The sequence below is a fragment of the Pan troglodytes genome, chromosome 15, assembly GCF_028858775.2.
Source record: "Pan troglodytes isolate AG18354 chromosome 15, NHGRI_mPanTro3-v2.0_pri, whole genome shotgun sequence".
In the NCBI taxonomy this organism is placed as follows: Eukaryota; Metazoa; Chordata; class Mammalia; order Primates; family Hominidae; genus Pan; species Pan troglodytes.
In genome coordinates, this window is record NC_072413.2 from 22609038 (window position 1) to 22631302 (window position 22265).

Sequence of the window (22265 nt, forward strand, 5' to 3'; positions counted from 1 at the left end):
GCTAGGGCTACCAAAACTGGGATGAACTAGCACCTGTGAACTAGAACAGCAGGGAGTATGCTTAGAGTGCCTGGTCCTGGGTGTGGGGAAGAAAGGCCATCAAGGTAGATGCGGGTGGGGAACAGCTTGAGAGAGGAGGCAAGGACAACCCAGTTTCTGTCTGAAGGGGCCTCTGGTTGACCCTGGAGCTTCTGTCCCCAAACACAGGCCTCACGGGATTCTTTCCGTCCTCATGCACTGGGCAGAGGTTCCTTAACTTCCTTTGTTGCACATTGCCCTTCTCTCACATCCCGTGCGGTCAGGAAGCCCTTCCTGAACTCTGACTTCAGTTCTTGCTGCGGTTTCTGCCCATTTTTTTCATATCCTCTGCCTGACAGCTGCGAGGTCAACTCTGCTCTGGCTTTTCTCCAAGCAGAACAAGTGGGGGCTCTGGAAAGGTTAAGGGACCTCAGTGGCCACCATTATACTTTGCATCTTTCCTGAGAAGTGAGAGTTGAAAGGGAAGCAGGAAGGCCCATGGTCAGATTGAAGGAAGGACTTTTTAGTTTCTTTTTTTTTTTTGAGATGGAGTCTCGCTGTCATTCAGGCTGGAGTGCAGTGGTGCGATCTCAGCTCACTGCAGCCTCCACTTCCTGGGTTCACATGATTCTCCTGCCTCAGCCTCCCAAGTAGCTGAGACTACAGGCACATGCCACTACACCCAGCTAACTTTTGTATTTTTAGTAGAGACGGGGTTTCACCATGTTGGCCAGGCTGGTCTCAAACTGCTAACATCAAGTGATCTGCTCCCCGCAGCCTCCCAAAGTGCTGGGATTACCGGTATGAACCACCACAACCTGCCAGGAATTTTTAGTTTTTAGCTTTTGCAGGAGACTTCAAGGAAAGGAGATATTCCTCTGTCCAGGAAACGGGTAAGGGGACCATTTCTGCATTGCTGGTTTCCCCTCTTGGCAGGGTGGGCATGAGGCATCACTGTTCCTGCTCCCTCACTCCTGCTCCTCATGCTCAGCCTGCCAGCTCCGCCTCAACTTTGTGTGTCTAAAGTGGAACTGAATAGTAGGCTGTGAGAAGATAGGAAAGAGGTAGTGCTAATCTCCTTGCCCAGATCATAAATCCAGACTCAGCAGGGTAACCACATGGGCAAGCACAAGGTAGGTGCTTGGGGAAAGGGGAAGTAATTGGCATTCTGTGTGATACCAAGGATACCATTTGGATTTTGGCTTCTACCGAAGAGAATGGAGAATTGGTTGACCTATATGGAACCAGTCCCTTTAAGTAAGGGGAGGAAAGGGGGTGCTGGAAGATGGCCCTTTTCCCACCACCTAGATCATAGCTTGAACTGAAGCCAAGGACAGAGTGCTGCCCCCTTCGGCATTTACTGATGTGCCCTCTTTAAATCATGATGTTATCTAACCCAAACCCAGACCCAGGACCTAGTCACAGCTCCAACCTACACTTCCTATTAATCTTAAAACAAAGCAAAACAAAACAAAAAGATATCAGCATTGTAGCCTCCAATCTGAGCCCATTTCCCTTCTCTGGCTACCATACCTCCTTCTCCTATATGATACCATTCACTACTTTGTTCAATTATCCAGTCTAGACCTGCATCTTGAGGCCACACCCAGCCTTCTCACTCCCCACACCCCTCTTTCCTCTCTCACTGCTCCTTCCTGGTCTCTTCTCATCTGGCCCCACCTCTAAGGAGTCCTCCTGCCTTCTGGGTTGCCCTGGAAAACAGACTATCCCCCCTCCTAGTGAAGGGAGTGGGTAGGGGTTTCAGCCCCACCCTCAGGAAGATGCGTCTTCCCTGTCCTCTGCTCTGTGGTACTTCCTCTCTGGCTGATTTAGCAAACAGCACCTAGACCTGGGGCCAGGCCCTTGGCAGTGGGACAGATCCAGGGATAGGCTACACCACCCTGCCCTGACCCTGGGATTGGCATCAGCTTCCAACCAGTTCCTGCCAAAGCTTGTAAGTAAGTTTCCTGGGAGCGGCCGTGGTTGTGTGGTGGTGGGACAGTGTACAGCCATGAAAGAAGGTGCAAAGGAATCTCCAAAGAAAGTCTGACCAGCGTAAAAAGTTGGGAGGCTTTGTCCTTGTCACTTGTCCACTAAACTCCTCCCCTCCCTGTTATTCCTGGTTGACCCTGGGCATCTCTGGGGACAGTAGGCAGGTGATTGGGAAAGTTAATGGGATTGAGGGGCTGAGGGCCTGGCAGGGGGCAAAAAGACTGGCCTTTCAAGGGGTGCAGCATTGGTAGGAACTCTGTTTGGTTCTGGGCTTTAGGGTCTCCTAAGGGGAGGAGACTGAAAAGGTCTGGAAATGCTGCTGCTGCTGTGGTCACTGTATATTTTGCAATTGGGTCTGTGGGCAGGAAGGGGCCCCATGACCCAGTTAGGAAACTAGTCTTTGTACTCAACCAGATCCCTTTAAGTTGTCAGTCTGCAGCGATGGGGGCAGTATATTTCAGGGGGACCTCTGATGCTGCTGACCCTGGAGACAGACTAGAGTTCTCAGCCTAGGTGTGTCCATGGCGTCAGGAAACCCTTGGTCCTCTACTCTCATGCGTGTGTCCGCCCTCACTCTCCAGGTCCTCCCGACGGCCATGAACACTACATCTTCTGCAGCATCCCCCTCACTAGGTGTAGAGTTCATCTCTCTGCTGGCTATCATCCTGCTGTCAGTGGCGCTGGCTGTGGGGCTTCCCGGCAACAGCTTTGTGGTGTGGAGTATCCTGAAAAGGATGCAGAAGCGCTCCGTCACTGCCCTGATGGTGCTGAACCTGGCCCTGGCCGACCTGGCCGTATTGCTCACTGCTCCCTTTTTCCTTCACTTCCTGGCCCAAGGCACCTGGAGTTTTGGACTGGCTGGTTGCCGCCTGTGTCACTATGTCTGCGGAGTCAGCATGTATGCCAGCGTCCTGCTTATCACGGCCATGAGTCTAGACCGCTCACTGGCGGTGGCCCGCCCCTTTGTGTCCCAGAAGCTACGCACCAAGGCGATGGCCCGGCGGGTGCTGGCAGGCATCTGGGTGTTGTCCTTTCTGCTGGCCACACCCGTCCTCGCGTACCGCACAGTAGTGCCGTGGAAAACGAACATGAGCCTGTGCTTCCCGCGGTACCCCAGCGAAGGGCACCGGGCCTTCCATCTAATCTTCGAGGCTGTCACGGGCTTCCTGCTGCCCTTCCTGGCTGTGGTGGCCAGCTACTCGGACATAGGGCGTCGGCTACAGGCCCGGCGGTTCCGCCGCAGCCGCCGCACCGGCCGCCTGGTGGTGCTCATCATCCTGACCTTCGCCGCCTTCTGGCTGCCCTACCACGTGGTGAACCTGGCTGAGGCGGGCCGCGCGCTGGCCGGCCAGGCCGCCGGGTTAGGGCTCGTGGGGAAGCGGCTGAGCCTGGCCCGCAACGTGCTCATCGCGCTCGCCTTCCTGAGCAGCAGCGTGAACCCCGTGCTGTACGCGTGCGCTGGCGGCGGCCTGCTGCGCTCGGCGGGCGTGGGTTTCGTCGCCAAGCTGCTGGAGGGCACGGGCTCCGAGGCGTCCAGCACGCGCCGCGGGGGCAGCCTGGGCCAGACCGCTAGGAGCGGCCCCGCCGCTCTGGAGCCCGGCCCTTCCGAGAGCCTCACTGCCTCCAGCCCTCTCAAGTTAAACGAACTGAACTAGGCCTGGTGGAAGGAGGCGCACTTTCCTCCTGGCAGAATGCTAGCTCTGAGCCAGTTCCGTACCTGGAGGAGGAGCAGGGGCGTGGAGGGCGTGGAGGGCGTGGGAGCGTGGGAGGCGGGAGTGGAGTGGAAGAAGAGGGAGAGGTGGAGCAAAGTGAGGGCCGAGTGAGAGCGTGCTCCAGCCTGGCTCCCACAGGCAGCTTTAACCATTAAAACTGAAGTCTGAAATTTGGTCAACCTTGTAAGTGGGGTACATGTGCTGTGGGTATCGGGGTGCTCATGGGCGCCCTGGTGGGGCCCCTCTCGGTAGTTGAGAGTCACGTCCTTTAGTTCCCCATGATTTGCAATTTTGGAAGGGACACAAAGAAACATAGACTGCCCCCATCCCAGATGATTCCGAGTACATAGTCTGCAGATAATACTTAGCAAAACGCAGTCTACAGACTCCTAAAGCAGCTTGTCTAGGAAGACCACCCATGTGGGCTTATCACTCCAGGTTCTGTGACCCGGGTCCTTCTGAGAAAACAGCACTGCTGTGAAATATCTTCCCTGAAGCCTGTGATAAGTCTCCTTGTTAGAATGACTCCAACTTCCTGCCAATAATCTTTGTCCTCTCCATAGGAGATGTTCTAGGGGATGCCTTCCTTCCCTCCATTTCACAAAGAGGCCAGACTTGAGGACTAAGTCATTAGATCTTATCCCTTAGAATTCTGCATATCAGCATCTGCTAACCTCCACAACACACCCTGGCACAGGGTGGGGCTGAGGGCCCCAGGAAACAAAGATTCCCAAAAGTGAGAGGGATGAGTCATTATTTCCTAGAGATGACTGTTGTTTTAGAGAACCTTGGTCCAACTCTGTTCTGACAAGGTTTTAGGAAGATGGCAACCACAGTGGCAGCAGTGTAATTTTTGGATCTTTCTCATAAAAAAACAAAAGAGCAAGTAAGAGAGGGAAACCAAATATCCACATGCAACATCCGCAACAAACCTAGTATGTCAAGGTTTGACATACTCCCATGGACCCCAAAGTATGAGCCAGTGAGAATGAGTCATCAATACCTCAAGACCCATATACCAGCATCTGTGCAGAAGGATGCAGAAGGAAGCAAAGGGATGTTGGATGGACCTAAGAAGAGGAGATCCCCAAGCTGTCTACAGATCCTTACTGGAAAGTATGGTGCACCAATTTGAGAACAGCAGCTGAAACTGGGAGGGACCTAACGGAGTATTTCCCAGTCCTCTCGCCCATTCTGTATGGTGAGCACATAATAGGTACTTATTTAGTGTTTGTTGAATTAATAAAGTTCAAATGACATTTCCCTGGAGATTCTTCCGGTATTTTTGAGTAGGGGGCAGGAAAGGGCAAATTTTTGTTTTGAGTCATGTGGCTAAATTCTTTATGCTTCCAAGGTGTACAAAATACTATAATCAAGTTGGCAGAGAGGCTGAGGGAGTTCTCTTCCTGAGCTTGTGAAAAAAATCACTCCCTTTCAACATGCTCAGTCTCACATGCACGCATGTGTGCAGGCATGTGCACACACATACACACACACACTCGCACTAAAATTGGCCTGGGAAGAAGAATACTTCCTGCTGAAGGGCAATGAGAAGGTGATCCCCAGCTATATCAGCAGCTTCAGACATCAGTGGGCTCCAGACATCCCAGAGTCTCTTTATTGAGGTTCTTAGAAGGGGAGTGCAATCTCAGCCTAGGGTAGCTGAAGGAGGTCCAGTTCGTGTCAAGTCTGTGTTCAGGAAGTAGGTGCAGAGCTGCCCTTTGCCTTTCACCTTGATGACACCCCGGCTGTAGCAGGTGTAGCCCAGGGACTGTAGGGCCCATGCTGTCTCCTCAGTCACCTACAATTGGAGGGGGGTGAGGGAATATGGAGGTGGCCCTATTCTTAGTCCCCCTCCCCCTATGCCTCCAATGTGGTTCCCTCACTTGGATTTTGCCAAGGACTCCTGTACTCTCCATGCGGCTGGCCACGTTCACTGTGTTGCCCCAAATGTCATATTGCGGCTTCTGGGCCCCAATAACTCCAGCTACTACGGGTCCATGGTTCAACCCTAATGAGGGATGTGGTAATGACAGACTTGGAGAAGGAAGAGGGGAAGAGGAAGCCACAAGGAACTGGAAGGAAGGGAGAAGAGCCTGGGGGGCCCTAGAGGAGAGGAGGGGTCTCTAAGGGCTGGAGGAATGTAGCTTAAGAAAAAGAGTGGGAGAGCTTCGTACCTCCTGGCCCAGCACCTTCACACCCCATCCCAGGGAGTGAGTCAGGAAAGGGGCTTCAGGATGAACTGGGAGCAGCTAACAAAGGACTTGGAGTGGGGCAAGCTCAGGAAGGTGAGGAGGTACCAGACTGCTGCAGCAGGGGAAGTCTCTCACCCACTCGCAGGCGGAAGTTGTTGAATGAATGCTTGTTGATGACGTCCAGCTTAGACCCCAGGGCCATGGCAAATTCCACCATAGTGCCAAGGTGGCTGCAGCTCCGTTCAGCATCCTGGCAATGGGCCCGGCCACCAGGGTGGGCCAGTGAGGGCATAGGAATAAGTCCCACTAATAAGCCCATCAATGAGAGCCCAGAGGAGGATGGTAGGTAAGGAAGGGTTGCCGTACCTGTTGTGCATCCTGTCCAGAGGTGGCATTTAAGCCTGTGGCTGCCATGTAGGTGCTGCCGATGGTCTTGATCTTCTCCACCCCACTGAACTTGGGCTTGGAGAGCAGCTGTATATAGAGAAGAGTCCTGTCCCCAGTCTCTCTTACTCTCTCCATCACCTCTCCCAGAAGCCCAGCCCCAAGCCTTTGGAGTTAAAGGATCAGGCTATGGGAGTGGAGATAGTGTCAGGAAGGAGAGGGTTGGTGGTGGGCAATGTTGCTGGAGTGGGTAGATCTGGGGGATCAGAGGAGGCGAGGGAGTACTGTGGAGGGGAGGATTGACTTCATGGCCAGAAAAGCAAAGTGGAAGGAGGTACTGGTGGAAAATTCTAGAATCTAGGACATAGGGTCTGGGAGACTCTTGGAATTTTCACCTCATCAAAATCAGCAATTATCTCATTGAGCAGCCTCAGACACTCTAGGCCCTCATGATTGATGTTGGATTCAGAGTAGAACTCCTTGAAGTCTGGGACTGAGGCGAAGAGGACACAAACGCATTCATAGGACTGGTGGTAGAGATCCTGGGGGAGCAGGAGACTGGAGTGAGGGGTGTGTGTCATGTTCCTCTCCCTTCTAGGGGTCTGCGTGGGGCCCTCCTCCCCATGTCCACACTCCTGGTCTCCCTGTTTAAGAAGAATTGGGAAGGAGGGAGAGGAGTAGGGCCAGGCTACCCCAGGGAAGTGACTTAGGAGTCAAAGCTTAGATCTCATTGTAATTCTAGAAGAGACAGAGGTTTGGCGTTAGGATCACCTCACAGCAACACGAAGGGTGTCACTCCTAGAACTGGGATCCTGTCAATGTGAATTATTTCTATGTCCTATCTTATTGCTGAAAGGTGTTTAAGTCAATTAAGCTGGCTACAAAACCAAGGGTAAAATGTGTTTAAGTGTTTAAGTCAGTTAAGATAGGTACAAAATGAAAGATAAAGTAAGCAACAATAGGGACTATGAGGCAAAGGGAAAATAAGGGTAAGATAATAAAGATGGAATCAGATCTGAGGGTGGTTCACAAAATGAGTGCCATGAAATCCTATTTAGTCTTAGATTTTGGCTCTCAGCTTTCTAGCAGCCAAAGTGAAGAGAGAAAAGGATCGATTACAAGATTCCCTGTGTCTATAACAGAAGAAACCAGAAAAGAACTACTGATCTTGAGAGCAGGGAGCAGGCGGTGGGGGCATAAGGCTGTGAAAGAGCTCCTGAGCTGTTTCTTTTAACATTCCTCAATATGAGCCAAGAGCATTTCCACAGCAGAGGGCCAGCAGATGATATAAATAAGATGGTACAAATATGTGGGTGAATTTCTGATGGTTTGGCACTAGCAAGATTTTTGAGGATCTAGAGCAGCAGCATCCAATAGAAATTTTTGCAATGGAAACATTCCCTATGTGCAGTGTCCAATAGGGTGGCCACTAGCTACGAGTGGCTGTTGAGCCCTGGAAATGTGGCTGGTGCAACTGAGGAACTGAATATTTTATTTTAATTAATTAACATTAAAATTTCATATGGCTAATGGCTACCATATTGGATAGTGCAGGTCTAGAGAGAGGGGTGGACTGTATCCTCCAGACCAGCAGTCCCCAACCTTTTTGGACCCAAGGATGGGTTTCACGGAAGACAAGATTTCCACGCACCCAGGCTGTGGCGGGGGATGGTTTTGGGATGAAACTGTTCTACTTCAGATCATCAGGCATTAGTTATTAGGTTGGTGCAAAATTAATTGCATTTCTTTTTTTTTTTTTTTGCCATTAAAAGTAATTACTTTTAGGCCGGGTGCGGTGCGCCTGTAATCTCAGCATTTTGGGAGGCCAAGGTGGGTGGATCACCTGAGATCAGGAGATCGAGATCAGCCTGGCCAACATGGTGAAACCCTGTCTCTACTAAAAAAAAAATATAAAAAAAATTAGCCAGGCATGGTGGCAGGCGCCTGTAATCCCAGCTACCTGGGAGGCTGAGGCAGGAGAATTGCTTGAACCCAGGAGGCGGAGGTTTCAGTGAGCTGAGACCGTGCCATTACATGCACTCCAGCCTGAGCAACGAGAGTGAAACTCTGTCGCACTCCAGCCTGAGCGATGAGAGTGAAACTCTGTCTTAAAAAAAAAAAGTAATTACTTTTAATTATATTACTTTTAATGGCAAAAACTGCGATTAATTTTGCACCAGCCTAATAGATTTTCATAAGGAGTGTACAACCTAGACCCCTTGCATGTGCAGTTCACAATAAGGTTCAAGTTCCTATGAGAATCTGATGCTGCTACTGATCTGACAAGAGGCAGAGCTCAGGCGGTAGTGCTGGCTCACCGCTCACCTCCTGCTGTGTAGCCCAGTTCCCAACAGGTCATGGACTAGTATCAGTCTGCGGCCTGGGGGCTGGGGACCCCTGCTCCAGGCAGCTCCCATCAACACCTAAGCTTCTGGAATGTATGGAATGGTCATGAGTTAGAGAAGACATGCCTTCCAAGTAAGAATTTGAAATGCAGTTTTGTGCTCACCAAAGAAAGAATCTAAGATGTTGTGAAAACGAAGATGCTTGACAAGCACAAGGGCTTGGGTGACCCTTCTGGGGGTTCTAGAGAAAACGGGCCATAGGTCAAGGCTTTCATCTGAAATTAGGCCCCATGGCATCCGTGGCTCAGGAGTCAGGGGGTCAGGAGTCACCTCGTTGCGCCGGTTCTGGCCAATGAACTGGGGGGCCACGTGTGCAGGGAGCACGTTCTCCAAGAGCAGCCGAGTCAGGTTCTCCATCGTCTCTGTCTCCTCCCTCTCCTGCCTCAGCTTCTTCTTCCACAGGAAGTCCAGGCGGCAGTAGTACTCATTCTGGGGAGGGTCACCAGGGGCCATGGGGAGACACAGAGCAGGGGAAGCCCAGCTCCTGAGTGTTCAGCCCCAACTCCATGATGCCTGAAACCACCCCCACCCCACCCCCAGTTTAGAAGTAGAGCTTAAGGTGCAAGTATCCTTGGAGAGAGACTATCCTTGAAATTAGATTCAGACTAGGGATAGAGAATTGGCAGCAGACTTTTTCTAAAGCATGGGCTTTCCCAGATAGGGGTGTGGGAGAAAGGAGGGGCGGGGAGTGAAAGAGAAAGAAAGGAAGCAGGAAGGCTCGCTTAGAAGCTTCCAATGGGCATTCAACCCTGGAGATTAGAAAGATCAAGTCACAAATATGGGGGCCACTCATAGGTGGGCCCTGGTGGGGCTGAGCTGGGTGTCTTACCTGGCGAGCCAGGACAAGGAGGGTGAAGAAGAAGATGAAGAAGGAGATAGCACCCATCAGTTTGGGCTCCTTCAGCACTCCGGGCCTGAAGGGGCCATGGATCAGGGTTACCCCTTGCTTTCCCACTTCCTGGCCTTCTCCCTGCCCCCATGTAGGCCTCCGCTTCCCTCCCACTTTGCCCTGTGGGTGATTCAGGTCAGTGAGGCCAGGACAGCTCTGCTGTATCCCATCTCACCCCCATCCCAGGGGGCCCGGCACCTCTGTCCAGCGGCTGTGCACACCTGGAGTCCAAGGGGCCCAGATAGAGGCGGACGATGAGGCATTCGGACAGCCAGGCGTGGGAGTGCAGGAAGAGGGAGCAGGATGCCGCCAGCCACAGCAGGAGCAGCAGCAGCTTCAGCTCGAAGCTCATGTGCAGAAAGAGGGAGCAGGAGAGGAAGCCCAGCGTGCAGCAGTGCATGGAGTACTGTGGGGCCAGGCAGGGGTCAGGAGTGGGCGTGTCCCATAGGCAGAGGGGGGACGGCTGAGGGCTCCCTTCCTGTCCCTCCCAGGCCCAGGTCCTATCTGGGAGACAGGGGGCATCATACACACTGATACACACTGAGTGTGACTTATGTCTGTTCTAATCCACAGAATGGAGCATTCCTCTACTCAGGGGGCTGTGGGCTTGGGCTGAGGAAGGGTGTGCAGAAGGAGATTAAGGGCATGTGGGAACACTCACTGGGACACTGATGAGAGGCAGAGACCCAGGGAGCTCCCAGGAGAGGTTGGAAATCATGGAGGACACATTGGGAGCTTGGAAAGGGCAGTCTGATGATGTTGGGAAGAAGAACTGCAGAGGAGATGAGGAGTTGAAGAGGCAGGTAGCTTCTTGGGCACAGTGGTGGCTTGTGCTGGGTTTCAGCTGACCCAGGGATGAGTCAGGGGAAGACTCGTCCAAAGGGGTGGATCCTGCTATTTCTGGTTGGGAAGGGAACCTCAGCACTGGGGTCCTCACTGGGGGAGGAGTTATGTGAGGGGCGTCAAGAGTACTCCTCTGACTCTGAGCCACTGTGTGAGCTCTTGCCAGCCACTTAGCCTCTCTGGGCCTTAGTTTCTTCTTCTGTAACTTGGCTGGTGGGTGATTCCCAGGTGCCCTCCAGGAATAGAATTCTAGGAATGAGTCTAAATCCTGAAGAATCAGCCAAGTGATCTAAGTAATAAGTAACTGCCTACACAGAAAAAAGATAAGAAGGACATTCACCGAAGTGTTATCAACAACTATTATGCCCAGACGGTAGATTGCTGGAGACTGTAATTTTTTTCTTTCTATTTGTACAACATTTCCAGCATCCCCTGGGCTTAGTCCAGCTGCCTGCCCAAATCCAGGGGTTCTCTTTCGGTCCCTGGCAGGTCCAACATGCCCTCATGGGGGTGGATAGGGCCCCCTCTGTCCTCACCAGGCTGGTAACGGCCATGGCAAAGACAAGGAGGATGGTGGTGGTGCCCAAGGCTATTCTCAGTCCTGGTCGTGTGGCCACCAGGCCAGACAGTGCAGGCAGCCAGTGCAGCATCTTGGGGCCTTTCAGGACACACCTCTGTGGAGGGAGCATGGGCATCTTAGCCATGGGGCTGGGGCACCCTCTTCAGGACAGGTTGTGACCAGGGCTCCGGCATACCACTTCCACCCCTCAGCCCACCTCACCATCAGGTCCTCTGAGAAGCAGACAAAAAGGATGAGGAGGAAGAGGAGGAAGGTGATGCTATACGTGATGGCCAGAGCTGGGGGCCTAAAGGGAGACAAAAGCGAGGCCTTGAAGTGCCAGAACAGGCTCCCTGTGTGCTATGAAGGTGCTGTGTGGGCTGGGTGGGAGATAGGGGAAGTGGTTCTGGGGAATCTGGGTTGGCTGGCGATGGGGTCCCGGCTGATAGAAGACATTGCATTCTGATGATCTGGGTTGGCTGGCTTAAGGGTCTAGAGCAGTGTCGAGGTGGAACAGGGACCCATATGGTGGGGAGTGGGGGCTCACAAGAATGGCTGAGGCTACGGCAGACTGATCTCTGGGCCTTTAGCCCAAAGCTCTTTAACCTGGCTGAGTTTTTTTTTTTTCCTTTTTTTTTGAGGCGGAGTCTCGCTCTGTTGCCCTGGCTGGAGTGCAGTGGTGTGATCTTGGCTCACTGCAAACTCCGCCTCCCGGGTTTGAGCGACTCTCCTGCCTCAGCCTCCCGAGTAGCTGGGATTACAGGCGTCTGCCATCTCACCCAGCAAATTTTTGTATTTTTAGTAGAGATGGGGTTTCACCATGTTGGCCAGGCTAGTCTTTAACTCCTGACCTCAGGTGATCCACCTGCCTCAGCCTCCCAGAGTGCTGGGATTACAGGCATGAGCCATCACACCCGGCCACCTGGCTGAGTTAAGAACAAGTCCTCATCCCTCCTAGCAGTGGACTAGGAATGAGGGCCTACTTTCTAAGCTCATGCATTTGCTGCCAGATTTGGGTTTCTCAATAGAAACAAACTGGCCTTCATGGGGATGTTGTTAGCATCAAAAGAGATGCTCATGGGAAAATGCTAGGGCTGTGTAGAAAGTCCACAGGATCTACAAGATTAAGATAAGGGCCGTGATTATCATTTTCCCCAGAACACATGTTTCCTCTGTGGATAAGTGCCTGAAGCTAAGGGGAAGGGGTGAAGGAAGAAAGTGTGGCCAGGGGTCATGAGGGCAAGGTGATCCGCTTATGACAGCCAGGGCCTCCTTTGCCTGGGGCACTCTCACCTGTTTGTCACTAGCATCTGGATGATGAAGTTGGAGAGAAAAACCAGGAAGGTGCAGGCTTCATAGTATTTGAAGGCGGGGATTGCAGAGAGTCGGTACTGAAAGTGAGGGGACCAGAGGTGGAGACAGGGTCCAGTGGTACCCATCACCTTGAAGGCATCACTCCCAGGCAAGGGATGGGCTCCTCAGCCTCACCACCCAGCCTCCAGTTCAGTTCCATGTAGACCCTACCAGTTCTCCAAGGAGTTACCCTCCTTCCTCCCCCTACCATCTAGTAGCTCAGTCTACAGAGTGACTTTCCTTTAGAGAGAGGCAAAAGCTCCTCACCCCTAGGATCACAAACTGAGCAGACTTGGGGAGGAGACCCAAGGGCTGACCCCTCCCCAGCGCCAAGGAACTAAAGTTGGGAAGTTGTTTGGTGCCACCCACACCACAGCCCACCTCTTTCTCCATCTCCTTCTCTCTGAAGTACAGTGTCAGGGGGTTGAAGTCCTTCGACTGCTTCCACTGTCTGGTGGGAGGTGGGAGGGTGGGCGAAAGCACCAGAGAACAGAGGGCACAGAAGGGCAGGAAGAGGGCAGAGTGAGGGCAAGAGGGGGTGGTCAGGCGAGTCTTCCCTCCAGCCCCTCAGGGAGCACCATCCCTTCTCCACCACATGACCTCAGGGCCTGCGGCCCCCCCAGCCCTCTTTGTTCTCCGTACTTCTGCGAGTTGAGCTGCTCAATGACCTGGAAGAACTTGGCATCCCCGGTGTCCAGTTCATCATCTAGTCCCCGGGGGGTACGGCTCCTGCACAGTGAGAGCCAAGTCCATCACCACAGAGACCCTCAGAGCATCTGGGCAAAGCAGGAGCAGACCCCCAGGGAGGATGGAGGGGGTCATCCAGACAGCCCCACTGGCAAAGACTTTGAGGCCTCCTCACCGATCCAGGCTCCACTGGGTGCTGAAGGAAGCCAGGGTCTTCTCCTGTTGGGAGAGCACAGGGGGAGGTGGGCATGGTGGGTGTTTTCCCTGCAGTGAGGTAGACCATGAGCCACACTGCATGCTCTATACATGTCTTTGACCTTGGGCATTTCACTGGGCTCTTTCCTTTGCCTCTAATGATCTCTCTGTCTCCCAAATCCCACCTGCCCTTGAAGGGGAGGTTTGACTCTCCTTAAAGTTTCCCCCGACTCTCTAGACTCCCAGGATCTTCGTGTGTGTGTGTGTGTGTGTGTGTGTGTGTGTGACTGAATCTTGCTCTGTCACCAGGCTGGAGTGCAATGGCACGATCTCGGCTCACCACAACTTCCGCCTCCCAGGTTCAACCGATTTTCCTGCCTCAGCCTTCCAGGTAGCTGGGATTACAGGCATGTGCCACCACGCCCAGCTAATTTTTGCATTTTTAGTAGAGACGGGGTTTCACCATGTTGGTCAGGCTGGTCTCAAACTGCTGACCTTAGGTGACCCGCCTGCTTCGGCTTCTCAAAGTGCTGGGATTATAGGCATGAGCCACCGCACCTGGCTGGATTTTTTTTTTTTTTTTTGCAACGGAGTTGCGCTCTTGTTGCCCAGGCTGGAGTGCATTGGTGCAATCTCAGCCCACTGCAACCTCCGCCTTCCGGGTTTAAGCAATTCTCTTGCCTCAGCCTCCTGAGTAGCTGGGATTGCAGGCACGCACCACCACGCCTGGCTGATTTTTGTATTTTTAGTAGAGATGGCGTTTCGCCATGTTGGCCGGGCTGGTCTCAAACTACTGACCTCAAGCTATCCATCTGCCTCATCCTCCCAAAGTACTGGGATTACAGGCGTGAGCCACCGTGCCTGGCAAGATTTCTAATATTTGACTGAGCCCCTGGAACTTCAGGGGCTAAGTGGATTTCTGTGCTAGTGAAGGTCCTGCCTCAGGAGACACCCTTGAACAAAGGGTCCTGCTCTTCCACCCTAATACTCCCTAGCCTGCACACCAGTGGAAAGCGGCAGGAGGTCTAGCATGGGCCCTGGCAGGCATTCCTGCTATGTAATTGTACCTAACGTCATCTCACAGTCCCTGGGCTTGTAGCAGTCCCCACACACCACTCCACCCACACTGGAGGTCTCATCCTGCAACAGTCAGCTGAACCTCAGCTTCTTCCTTCCTCTTCCTCCTTCCAGCTTAACCCTCTGACCTCTCCCCTACCTCATGTTAACACTTGGAATTAAGTACTTCCTGCAACCACTGCTGCCAGTGTCCTTCCCCCACTCCCCAGTGTTGGGGGGATTGAAGAAGAGAGTATGCAGTTTCAGGAATTGAGTTAAACAGAGACATTTCCTGGTGCTATAGGTGCACAGCCCTAGAATCAGAGACAGGAGGAAGTGGGGGGTCCAACTGCCTTTGTGGTGTCAGGGGAAGGCACTCTCCTGAGTAGAGGCTGGGGAGTTATGGACATGGTGTGTGGGTGGCAAGCCACCCAGGCACCGAGGCAAGAGACAGAGGACACGAGCAGTTTCAGTATAATAAAATATAAAACAAGAATTGTTATACCAGATATAGATCTTAGATATGATTATATATGAGTATCATTAATCATTAGTTGGTAGCAATTACTTTTTATTCCAATATTATGATAATCCTCACTCAATAATCATAGCCTAGGAAAAACCAGGCCACACAGAGATAGGAGCTGAGGGGACATAGTGAGAAGTGACCAGAAGACAAGAGTGCGAGCCTTCTGTTATGCCCGGACAGGGCCACCAGAGGGCTCCTTGGTCTAGCGGTGACGCCAGCGTCTGGGAAGACGCCCGTCACCAAGCGGATCATGGTCCAGTGGTAGCAAAAGGTGTCAAGAAACAACACCCGCTACTTAGCAGACCGGGAAAGCGGGGTGGGGGGGGGGGGTCTCCCTTTCCCCGGGGGAGTTTAGAGAAGACTCTGCTCCTCCACCTCTTGTGGAGGCCCTGACATCAGTCAGGCTCACCCGCAGTTATCCGGAGGCCTAACCATCTCCCTGTGATGCTGTGCTTCAGTGGTCACGCTCCTAGTCCACCTTCATGTTCCATCCTGTACACCTGGCTCTGCCTTCCAGATAGCAGCAGTAAATTAGTGAAAATACTAATAGTCCCTGATATGCAGAAATAGTGGTGTAAGCTGTCTTTCTCTTTGTCTCCTCTCCCTCTCTGCCTCGGCTGCCAGGCAGGGAAGGGCCCCCTGTCCAGTGGACACGTGACCCACGTGACCTTACCTATCATTGGAGGTGACTCACATTCTTTACCTTGCCCCTTCTGCCTTGTATCCAATAAATAACAGCACAGCCCGACATTCGGGGCCACTACCGGTCTCCGCGCATTGGTGGTAGTGGTCCCCCGGGCCCAGCTGCCTTTTCTCTTATCTCTTTGTCTTGTGTCTTTATTTCTACACTCTCTCGTCGTCGCACACAGGGAGAGACCCACCGACCCTGTGGGGCTGGTCCCTACAATGGTGTCTGTAGGGATCTTGTATCTTCTCTGAGGTGAGCTGGAGGGCTCTTTCTCTAGAAGGAGGGGCAAGGAAGGGCCTGAACCAGTGACTGGGGTGACCAGACAGTTCGGGACTTTGGGATGTCACAAATCATTAAGTGGCTCACTGGTGGTGGGGGCAGGGAAGGCTGCAAGTGGGGCCTGAGGATACTGGGGGTGGATTTAACTAAGCTCTGGGGCTCAGGATGAAGGTGCACATACCGGGAGAGGGGTGGAGGTGGACACAGGGCTGTCTCCGTGGCTCAGGTGGGCAAAAGGCTTGGCTGCGCCCCAGGACTCCAGGTAACGGGTCATCAGCAGTGATGGACGCATCTTGAGGCCCTCAAGCGAGGACAGCAAGCCTCCTGCAGTGCCCTTCTCATCCTCCTCCTCTGCCTGGGGCACATAAGGGCTGACAGTAAAGACCACAGACACTTCCTCGTTCTCCCTCCACCCCCAACTAGGACCCAGGAACTCAATCTCTGGCACAGAAGAGATCAGGCCTGTTGGCTGTGGGGTGGTTTGTGTAGGCCAGCCCATGGGATCTGGGCTGGGCTTTTACCCGTGGATCGATGACCAGATAGGTAGGCTCCCCTAGCTCCCGAAGGTAGGGGTCCCGATGCTCCATGCCTGCGTCCTCCACAGCATAAGCCCCTGCCAGCAGGGCCAGGGTAGCCCCTGTGATGTGCACTCGCCTGGAAGGAGGGAGGCAGTAGGGGTCAGCAGGGAGGGCCTTCAATTCTCCTATTTCCTGCCCCATCACCCCCATGGCTCCTAGAACTGACAAACATCTCATGTCTTTTAAAGATCGTTCCTGGATGTCTGACTTCAAGAAAGAGCCTGTGTTACAGGAGGTGCCTCCCAGCTCCCCTCCCTGCACCCTAGGATCTCCCAAGCCCCATATGGGACTCATCTTAAGGTACTCATCTTGCGCTTATCTTAAGGAACTAATGAAAGGATGGCAGCCTGTGGTAGGCCTGGTTGGCCTTCTGCTGTAGCTGCCTAGGGCCCTAGGTCTCACCCTGGTACACCGCCTGCCTCCATGTGGTTAGCCAGTGTGACATCATGGGACCAAACGTCGTACTGCCACTTCTGCAGCCCGATGACTCCACACAGTACGCTGCCTGAGTGCACGCCCACACGCATGTTGATGTCCACGCCAGTGGCTGCCCGCAGTTTCCTGAGCAGTGTGTGTGTGGGACAATCTGAGTCCTACCCTCAGCCCTGCCTGTGAGACACCCCTGATTCTCACAAAGAGGACTTCTGTCAGCTGCCTGCTGCCCCCCACATCCACCCTCAGTATTCCTCCTGACCACCGCCTGAGCTGACCTGATGGCCCGGCACATGTCCAGGCCCATGCGCACGCAGTTGATGGCATGGTCTGGCAGTGAGAGTGGCAGCCCAGAGACACAGTAGTAACAGTCCCCCAGGATCTTGATCCGCATGCATTCATGCTCCTGGGAGTGTGTATGTGGGTGTGCAGAGGAACCTGGTTAGAGGTCAGAAGGGTAGGAGGGAGTTGGGAAAAGTGGGGAGCGAGCGGGGTATTCCTGAAGAACTTCCAAGGTGGGGTAGTGTCTAGATCAGATCTAGGGACTCCTTTCACTTGATATGGGGCTAACTGTCTTTCATACAGATCTCTTTCTCAGAAGAGTTTCCCCAAGGGCTGGATGGCTGTGGCTCTTTCCACTTTTGGCATGTTGAAGGGGGTACCCAGAGTTGAGTACGTGGTAGTGGTCTCAGGATTGAGAGGTTGGGGGGAATCCAAGAATTGGTTGCTTGGAGCCATCCCTGGAGTCTAAGCAGGTTGCTGGGCTGAGGTTGCATAGGGCAGAAATTTCTCTTGGAAGGGCCTCCTAAGGTTAGAATATCAGAACGTCTCTATAGATTTGGTTGTAGTGTCCAGAGACACATATGTTGGGGCTCTGAGCATGTTTGGGGCATTGTACTTGGGACATCTGTGGCGATATTGAGGGATCTCTGTAGGTTTGAGGTGTGTGGTGAGCAGCTTCATGACTGGGAATGTTTGAGAGGGTTTCCTCCTTCCATTGGAATATCTGGGGGCCTGCATGCACTGAAGTGGGCCTGGGATCTTATAAGGTGGGAGTTTCCCTTGGAAGGGGCTACCCAGGATGGGATGTTTGAGGGTCCCTGGGTGGGGAGGGAAGTCTTCTCTGACCTTGGCAATCTGGTCGAACTTGCCAAAGAGCTCATTGAGCATGAGCACCAGCTCCTTAGGGGAACACTCGCTGGCCAGCCGTGTGAAGCCCACGATGTCAGCATACAGCACGCTGCATAGGGCAGACTGTGTCAGCAGGGCCAGGGTCTTAGCCCACAGGCCCCTCCCCTCCAGCCATTCTTCCTCATACCTGACTCCCTGGTGCCTCTTGACATAGAGGCTGTGGAAATTGTTAGTGCTCTCTGGCCGTGACCCCTGTCCTGCCTGCAGCCGTGCCATGATCTCTGCCTTCATCTCTCGGGCCAGGTAGGCAGGAAGGATGGACAAGAGAAGGTGTTCCTGGAAGAGGTCACTATGAACACCAACTCTTCTGCACCCTAAAGCCAGGAGGCCCTGTCCCCCAAATCACTCAGGAGCCCACACTGCCCATCCTAGATGCTCCCCAGGGTGCTCCCCCAGGTCCTCCCGCTGCACACAGCAGGGCCCCAGCACTCCATCCTGCACTGATCACCTTTAGTGACTAAACTCCCAGTATCAACACCTGAATGGGAGTTCACTTAATATCATAATGCTCTAAAGTGCTTTTTATAAGCTTTGGTTTGTTTGAGCCTCACAACCTTCTAAGATGGGCAATACCCGCATTTTATACAAAAGAGGAAACAGGTCAAGAAACCTGCCCAGAGTCACTCAACTTGTGGAGGAGCCCCGTTATGTAATCTAAGCAACTCCTCCCTCGGAGCGCTGGTCTGACCTTCCCAGGCCCGGCTGACCTGGTGTTTCTTCTCGGTGTCCAGCCGCCGGCGTGAGTGCAGGGAGCTGAGTGCCTCCCGGAACGTGGCCCGCAGGGCGCGCTCCATCAGCGCCTTGTGGTACACTCCTGCCACGTTCCCGCACAGGAACAGCACTGCGTTTGCTGCCAACTGTGGGTGAAGGCCAGCCTCAGAGGGCGCGGGACCCGGGTGCTTGTCGTGTGTAGTTGGAGTTGGTCTCAAAGACTGGCTGGGGAAGACTGGGCTTTACAGTGAGGGACCTAACTATTGTGGGACAAGTGGTGCCACACTGTGGCATCCCTAGGGGCGTTTCCCTTCCCAGATGCTCCCTGCTCCAGACTCTCGGCTGCTTCACCAACACGACCTCTTAGTTCTGGAAACCTTTGCAGGTAGGTTTCTTGTGCTTGGAATACCACTCCACTGTCGCTACCCACTCCCATCGCACAAAACGTTTTTTTTCATTCTCTGTCAAGGTTTCATTAACCACATCTGTTGTCCCCGGGGTAAACCACGACACGACTCCCTTCCGTGTGGCCTGGATCCCTCTTCTGGTAACAGCAGGCACTGCATCACACTGTTGTACCAGCTCTGCGAAAGCACGGTTGGGTATCCTGCGCCCAGCGTTGCACCTTGCCTTGGAGTCACAGCTCAACAACCCCCACAAAAGGAGCCTACTAGCACGTGGCAGAGCCGTCCTGAGCGCAGCCTGTGCTACTTGCGTGCTCACCTGCGGCAGCAGTGCAGGCCGTGAGTCCGGCTGTGGCCCAAGATACAGCCCGAGGACCAGCAGATGCGAGAGTGAGGAGGCGAGGCCCGCGACGGCGGCGTCCCGCATGCCCAAGGGCAGCATGGCATACGCCGTGAAGATGACGAAGAGAAAATAGGACACCTGGGGGCGGGGCGCGGGAAGCCGAAGGCCCAAGTGGGGCTATTCAAGGCCTGGTGAGGGATCGAAGCCCGGGCCGTCCCCGCTGCCCCGCCTGCCGCCCCTCTCACCTGGTCCCAGGCGCTCACCACGCCCCCGGTGAACAGGAAGGCGTGGCCTAGCGCTAGCAGCGCGACCCATACCAAGCCGGACAGGGGACGCGTCCAGCGCTGCAGTCGCTGCTCCCGGGAAGCGAGGCCCAGCAGCAGCGAGAAGCCGCCCAGCGCGCACAGCACAGTGGTCAGGAAGCTCGGGTCTGAGGTCAGCTCCTGTGGGCAGGGGTGTGTGAGGCAAGATTGTGACAGGGAGAAGGAACGAACCTGATAAAGGAAAAGCCGGCAGCCCAGCCCCTCAGCCCAGTTCTGAAAGGTGCCTCAAGCCTAAGTACGAAAAGGAGGCAAGGCACCTCCGCTTGCCATTCACTTTAGGTTGAACCATTTGAAATTGCTTGTGTCCTACTGCTTTTATCTAGACTCAGCAATCTCGTATGGTTTTTGTTGGTTGGTTGGTTGGTTTTTTGAGACAGAGTCTTGCTCTGTCGCCCAGGCTGGAGTTCAGTGGCGCGATCTCGGCTTACTGCAACCTCTGCCTCCCGGGTTCAAGTGATTCTCATGCCTCAGCCTCCCGAGTAGCTGGGATTACAGGCTCCCGCCACCACGCCCAGCTAATTTTTTTTTTTTTTTTTGTATTTTTAGTAGAAGACAGGGTCTCGCCAAGTTGCCCAGGCTGGTCTCGAGCTCCTGGGCTCAAACGATCTCCCGCCTCGGCCTCCCAAAGTGCTGGGATTACAGGCGTGAGCCACAGCGCCCAGCCTCCTGTTGTCCAACCTATTATCTTGCTGGGACAGCTACCCAGAAGATCTGGCTCCCATCCCCTATTTGTTTCTGAGCCTCAGTTTTCTTATCTGTCAAACGGGAACCAAAGCCTCATGAAGCAAGTGAAAGATAGATCCAAGCTCACAAGGAGGCACTTCGGAATGAATGTCTCCAAATCTGGCCAATTTGCTCGGGAGATTCCCGGAGCCGGGGACCGCGGCCGGCAGCTTGAAGGGCGGCGCGAGGCAGCGCTCGAGCAGCAGGGGGCGCCAGGACCCGAGGCGTCCCGCACCTCCCTGGCCACCAGGGCTGCGATCTCGCCACCTGCCTCAACTCCAAGCAGAAGCTGCACAGCCGTCCCAGCATTTTGTCCCCACCTCTTCCCGGATTTAGGCGTGGACCAGCAAGGATTGGCCGCGCCCGGTGATTTTCCCACCTTGCCTCCAAGCAGTGAAAAGAAAACCCGGGGCAGGCCATTTCTAGAATTGGATTGAAGACCTTCTTCCTCCCCAAACAGAAACTGGACCTGGGTTTACTTTGGGACTCAGTGAGAGCCCGGTGGAGGGTGCCTTCTGGGAGTCTGTGGGTACAACTGCCCTACATCCCCTAAGAGGGAGAGAAAGGCAGGAAATGAATTCCCCAGGGGCCTCCTAGAATTTCCCCTTTGGAAAACTGGAAAATCCGGTGATGGATTTATTGTAGAACCCGTAGACCACGGATGTTCATAAAGTCTGTCAGAACCCGGACCGAAATGAGAAGCATCCAGGACTCAGCTTTTTCCCTGAGCAGACCCAGAAGGGTAGAGTGACTTGCCCAGGGTCACTGCAGTTCCTAGCCAGGCTCAATGGTCCTTTCTTTCTCTGCTCCCAGCAACGAAAACACATCGAAAAGAAGACCCCACAAACCCCAACCCCGAAAATGCTCCCCAGGTAGAGACCCTCCCGCAGCAGAGGCCCGGCTCACCCTGCCGCTGGCCCAGGCCACGGCGAGCAGCGCCGCGAGCGCACAGAGCACGATCCCCAGCAGCAGCAGCAGCAGCGGGTACTGCTGGCTCAGGCTGTAGTAGGTCTCGTAGAAGAGGTCTTCGCTGGGGGGCGGCCGGGGGCTGAAGAGGCGGGCCATGATCTCCCCAGCCCCGAGCCCCGGGGCTGGCTAGGGCCGGGCGCCGGGTTACCTCCTTCGGCCCGGCGGGCCCCACCTGAGCTTTTCTCACCCGCTCCAAGCCGCTACCACCCCGCGCCCCCAACCTCGTGGCAATCCCGTCTCCTTTTTCAGGCCCTCCCTGCGGCCTCCCAGCCCGCTCCCAGCTGGCGATGAGGGGATCCCTCAGTCCTTTCCTCCTCCTCCCTCATACCCGGATTGTAGAGGTGCCCTAGAAAAGCCTCATCGCCAGGAGGGCAGGATTTGGGGTTGGTGCGAGGGAGCCCCGGGTTCCCCTGATCCCCGAACTCACTGCCCGCGGCGCTGGCGCAGCGGAGTGGGCTAGGTCCGGGGAGGGAGCCGGGGACCTGATGGCGGAGTCACGCTCGCCGCTGCGCTCCGGCTCAGAGTCCCGGGCGACAGGCGCTTCCCTCCCGGCGCCGCGGCCCCCTCCCACTTCCCCGACGGGACAGCCCGGCCCCTTCCTGTGCCAAAGCCGGACTCCCCTGGTCTCCTCCCGCACTTGGTTTTGTCTCTCCTAACACCATCGCCTCCCCGCTTCAGCCCCTTCAGGGAAGGGCAATGTGGACCCTGGGAGAGATGCGAAGGGGTGGGCTGGGGTGGACCCAATGGGATGTGTCCAAATGGAGGTGAACGTTTGGTAGTGGGGAGACCGAGGGCGGGGGGCTGAAG

The 22265-nt window shown here is 54.3% G+C and overlaps 2 protein-coding genes across 8 annotated transcripts; one reads left to right on the forward strand and one right to left on the reverse strand.

Annotated features, from left to right (window-relative positions):
* The first annotated feature begins 70 nt into the window (after nucleotides 1-70).
* LTB4R (leukotriene B4 receptor) lies at nucleotides 71-4991 on the forward strand. Of its 2 annotated transcripts, none has more exons than XM_009427592.5 (2): nucleotides 71-1976; nucleotides 2592-4991. In XM_009427592.5, exon 2 carries the CDS (start codon nucleotides 2607-2609, stop codon nucleotides 3663-3665), a length of 1059 nt encoding a protein of 352 aa, XP_009425867.1. In that variant the 5' UTR covers nucleotides 71-1976; nucleotides 2592-2606; the 3' UTR covers nucleotides 3666-4991. The 2 variants fall into 2 exon arrangements, with proteins under 2 accessions (XP_009425867.1, XP_009425868.1); XM_009427593.5 differs by having other exon boundaries at nucleotides 1850-1972.
* Nucleotides 4992-5313: 322 nt separating this feature from the next.
* ADCY4 (adenylate cyclase 4) lies at nucleotides 5314-21993 on the reverse strand. 6 transcript variants are annotated; one of them, XM_063793240.1, is made up of 26 exons: nucleotides 21787-21993; nucleotides 21396-21584; nucleotides 19689-19886; nucleotides 19420-19581; nucleotides 18693-18842; nucleotides 18113-18261; nucleotides 17923-18034; nucleotides 17073-17200; nucleotides 16765-16923; nucleotides 16306-16438; nucleotides 15966-16139; nucleotides 13213-13256; nucleotides 12993-13079; nucleotides 12732-12801; nucleotides 12291-12388; nucleotides 11220-11304; nucleotides 10975-11112; nucleotides 10257-10367; nucleotides 9817-10001; nucleotides 9536-9620; nucleotides 8977-9135; nucleotides 6697-6843; nucleotides 6284-6391; nucleotides 6053-6167; nucleotides 5609-5733; nucleotides 5314-5523 (listed from the first exon to the last, which is right to left on the reverse strand). In XM_063793240.1, the coding sequence occupies exons 2-26, from the start codon at nucleotides 21552-21554 to the stop codon at nucleotides 5371-5373; spliced, it is 3234 nt and encodes a 1077-aa protein (XP_063649310.1). In that variant the 5' UTR covers nucleotides 21555-21584; nucleotides 21787-21993; the 3' UTR covers nucleotides 5314-5370. The 6 variants fall into 6 exon arrangements, with proteins under 6 accessions (XP_063649310.1, XP_063649311.1, XP_063649312.1 ...); XM_063793241.1 differs by having other exon boundaries at nucleotides 21396-21580; nucleotides 21886-21985; XM_063793242.1 differs by having other exon boundaries at nucleotides 21396-21537; nucleotides 21886-21984.
* Nucleotides 21994-22265: the final 272 nt, after the last annotated feature.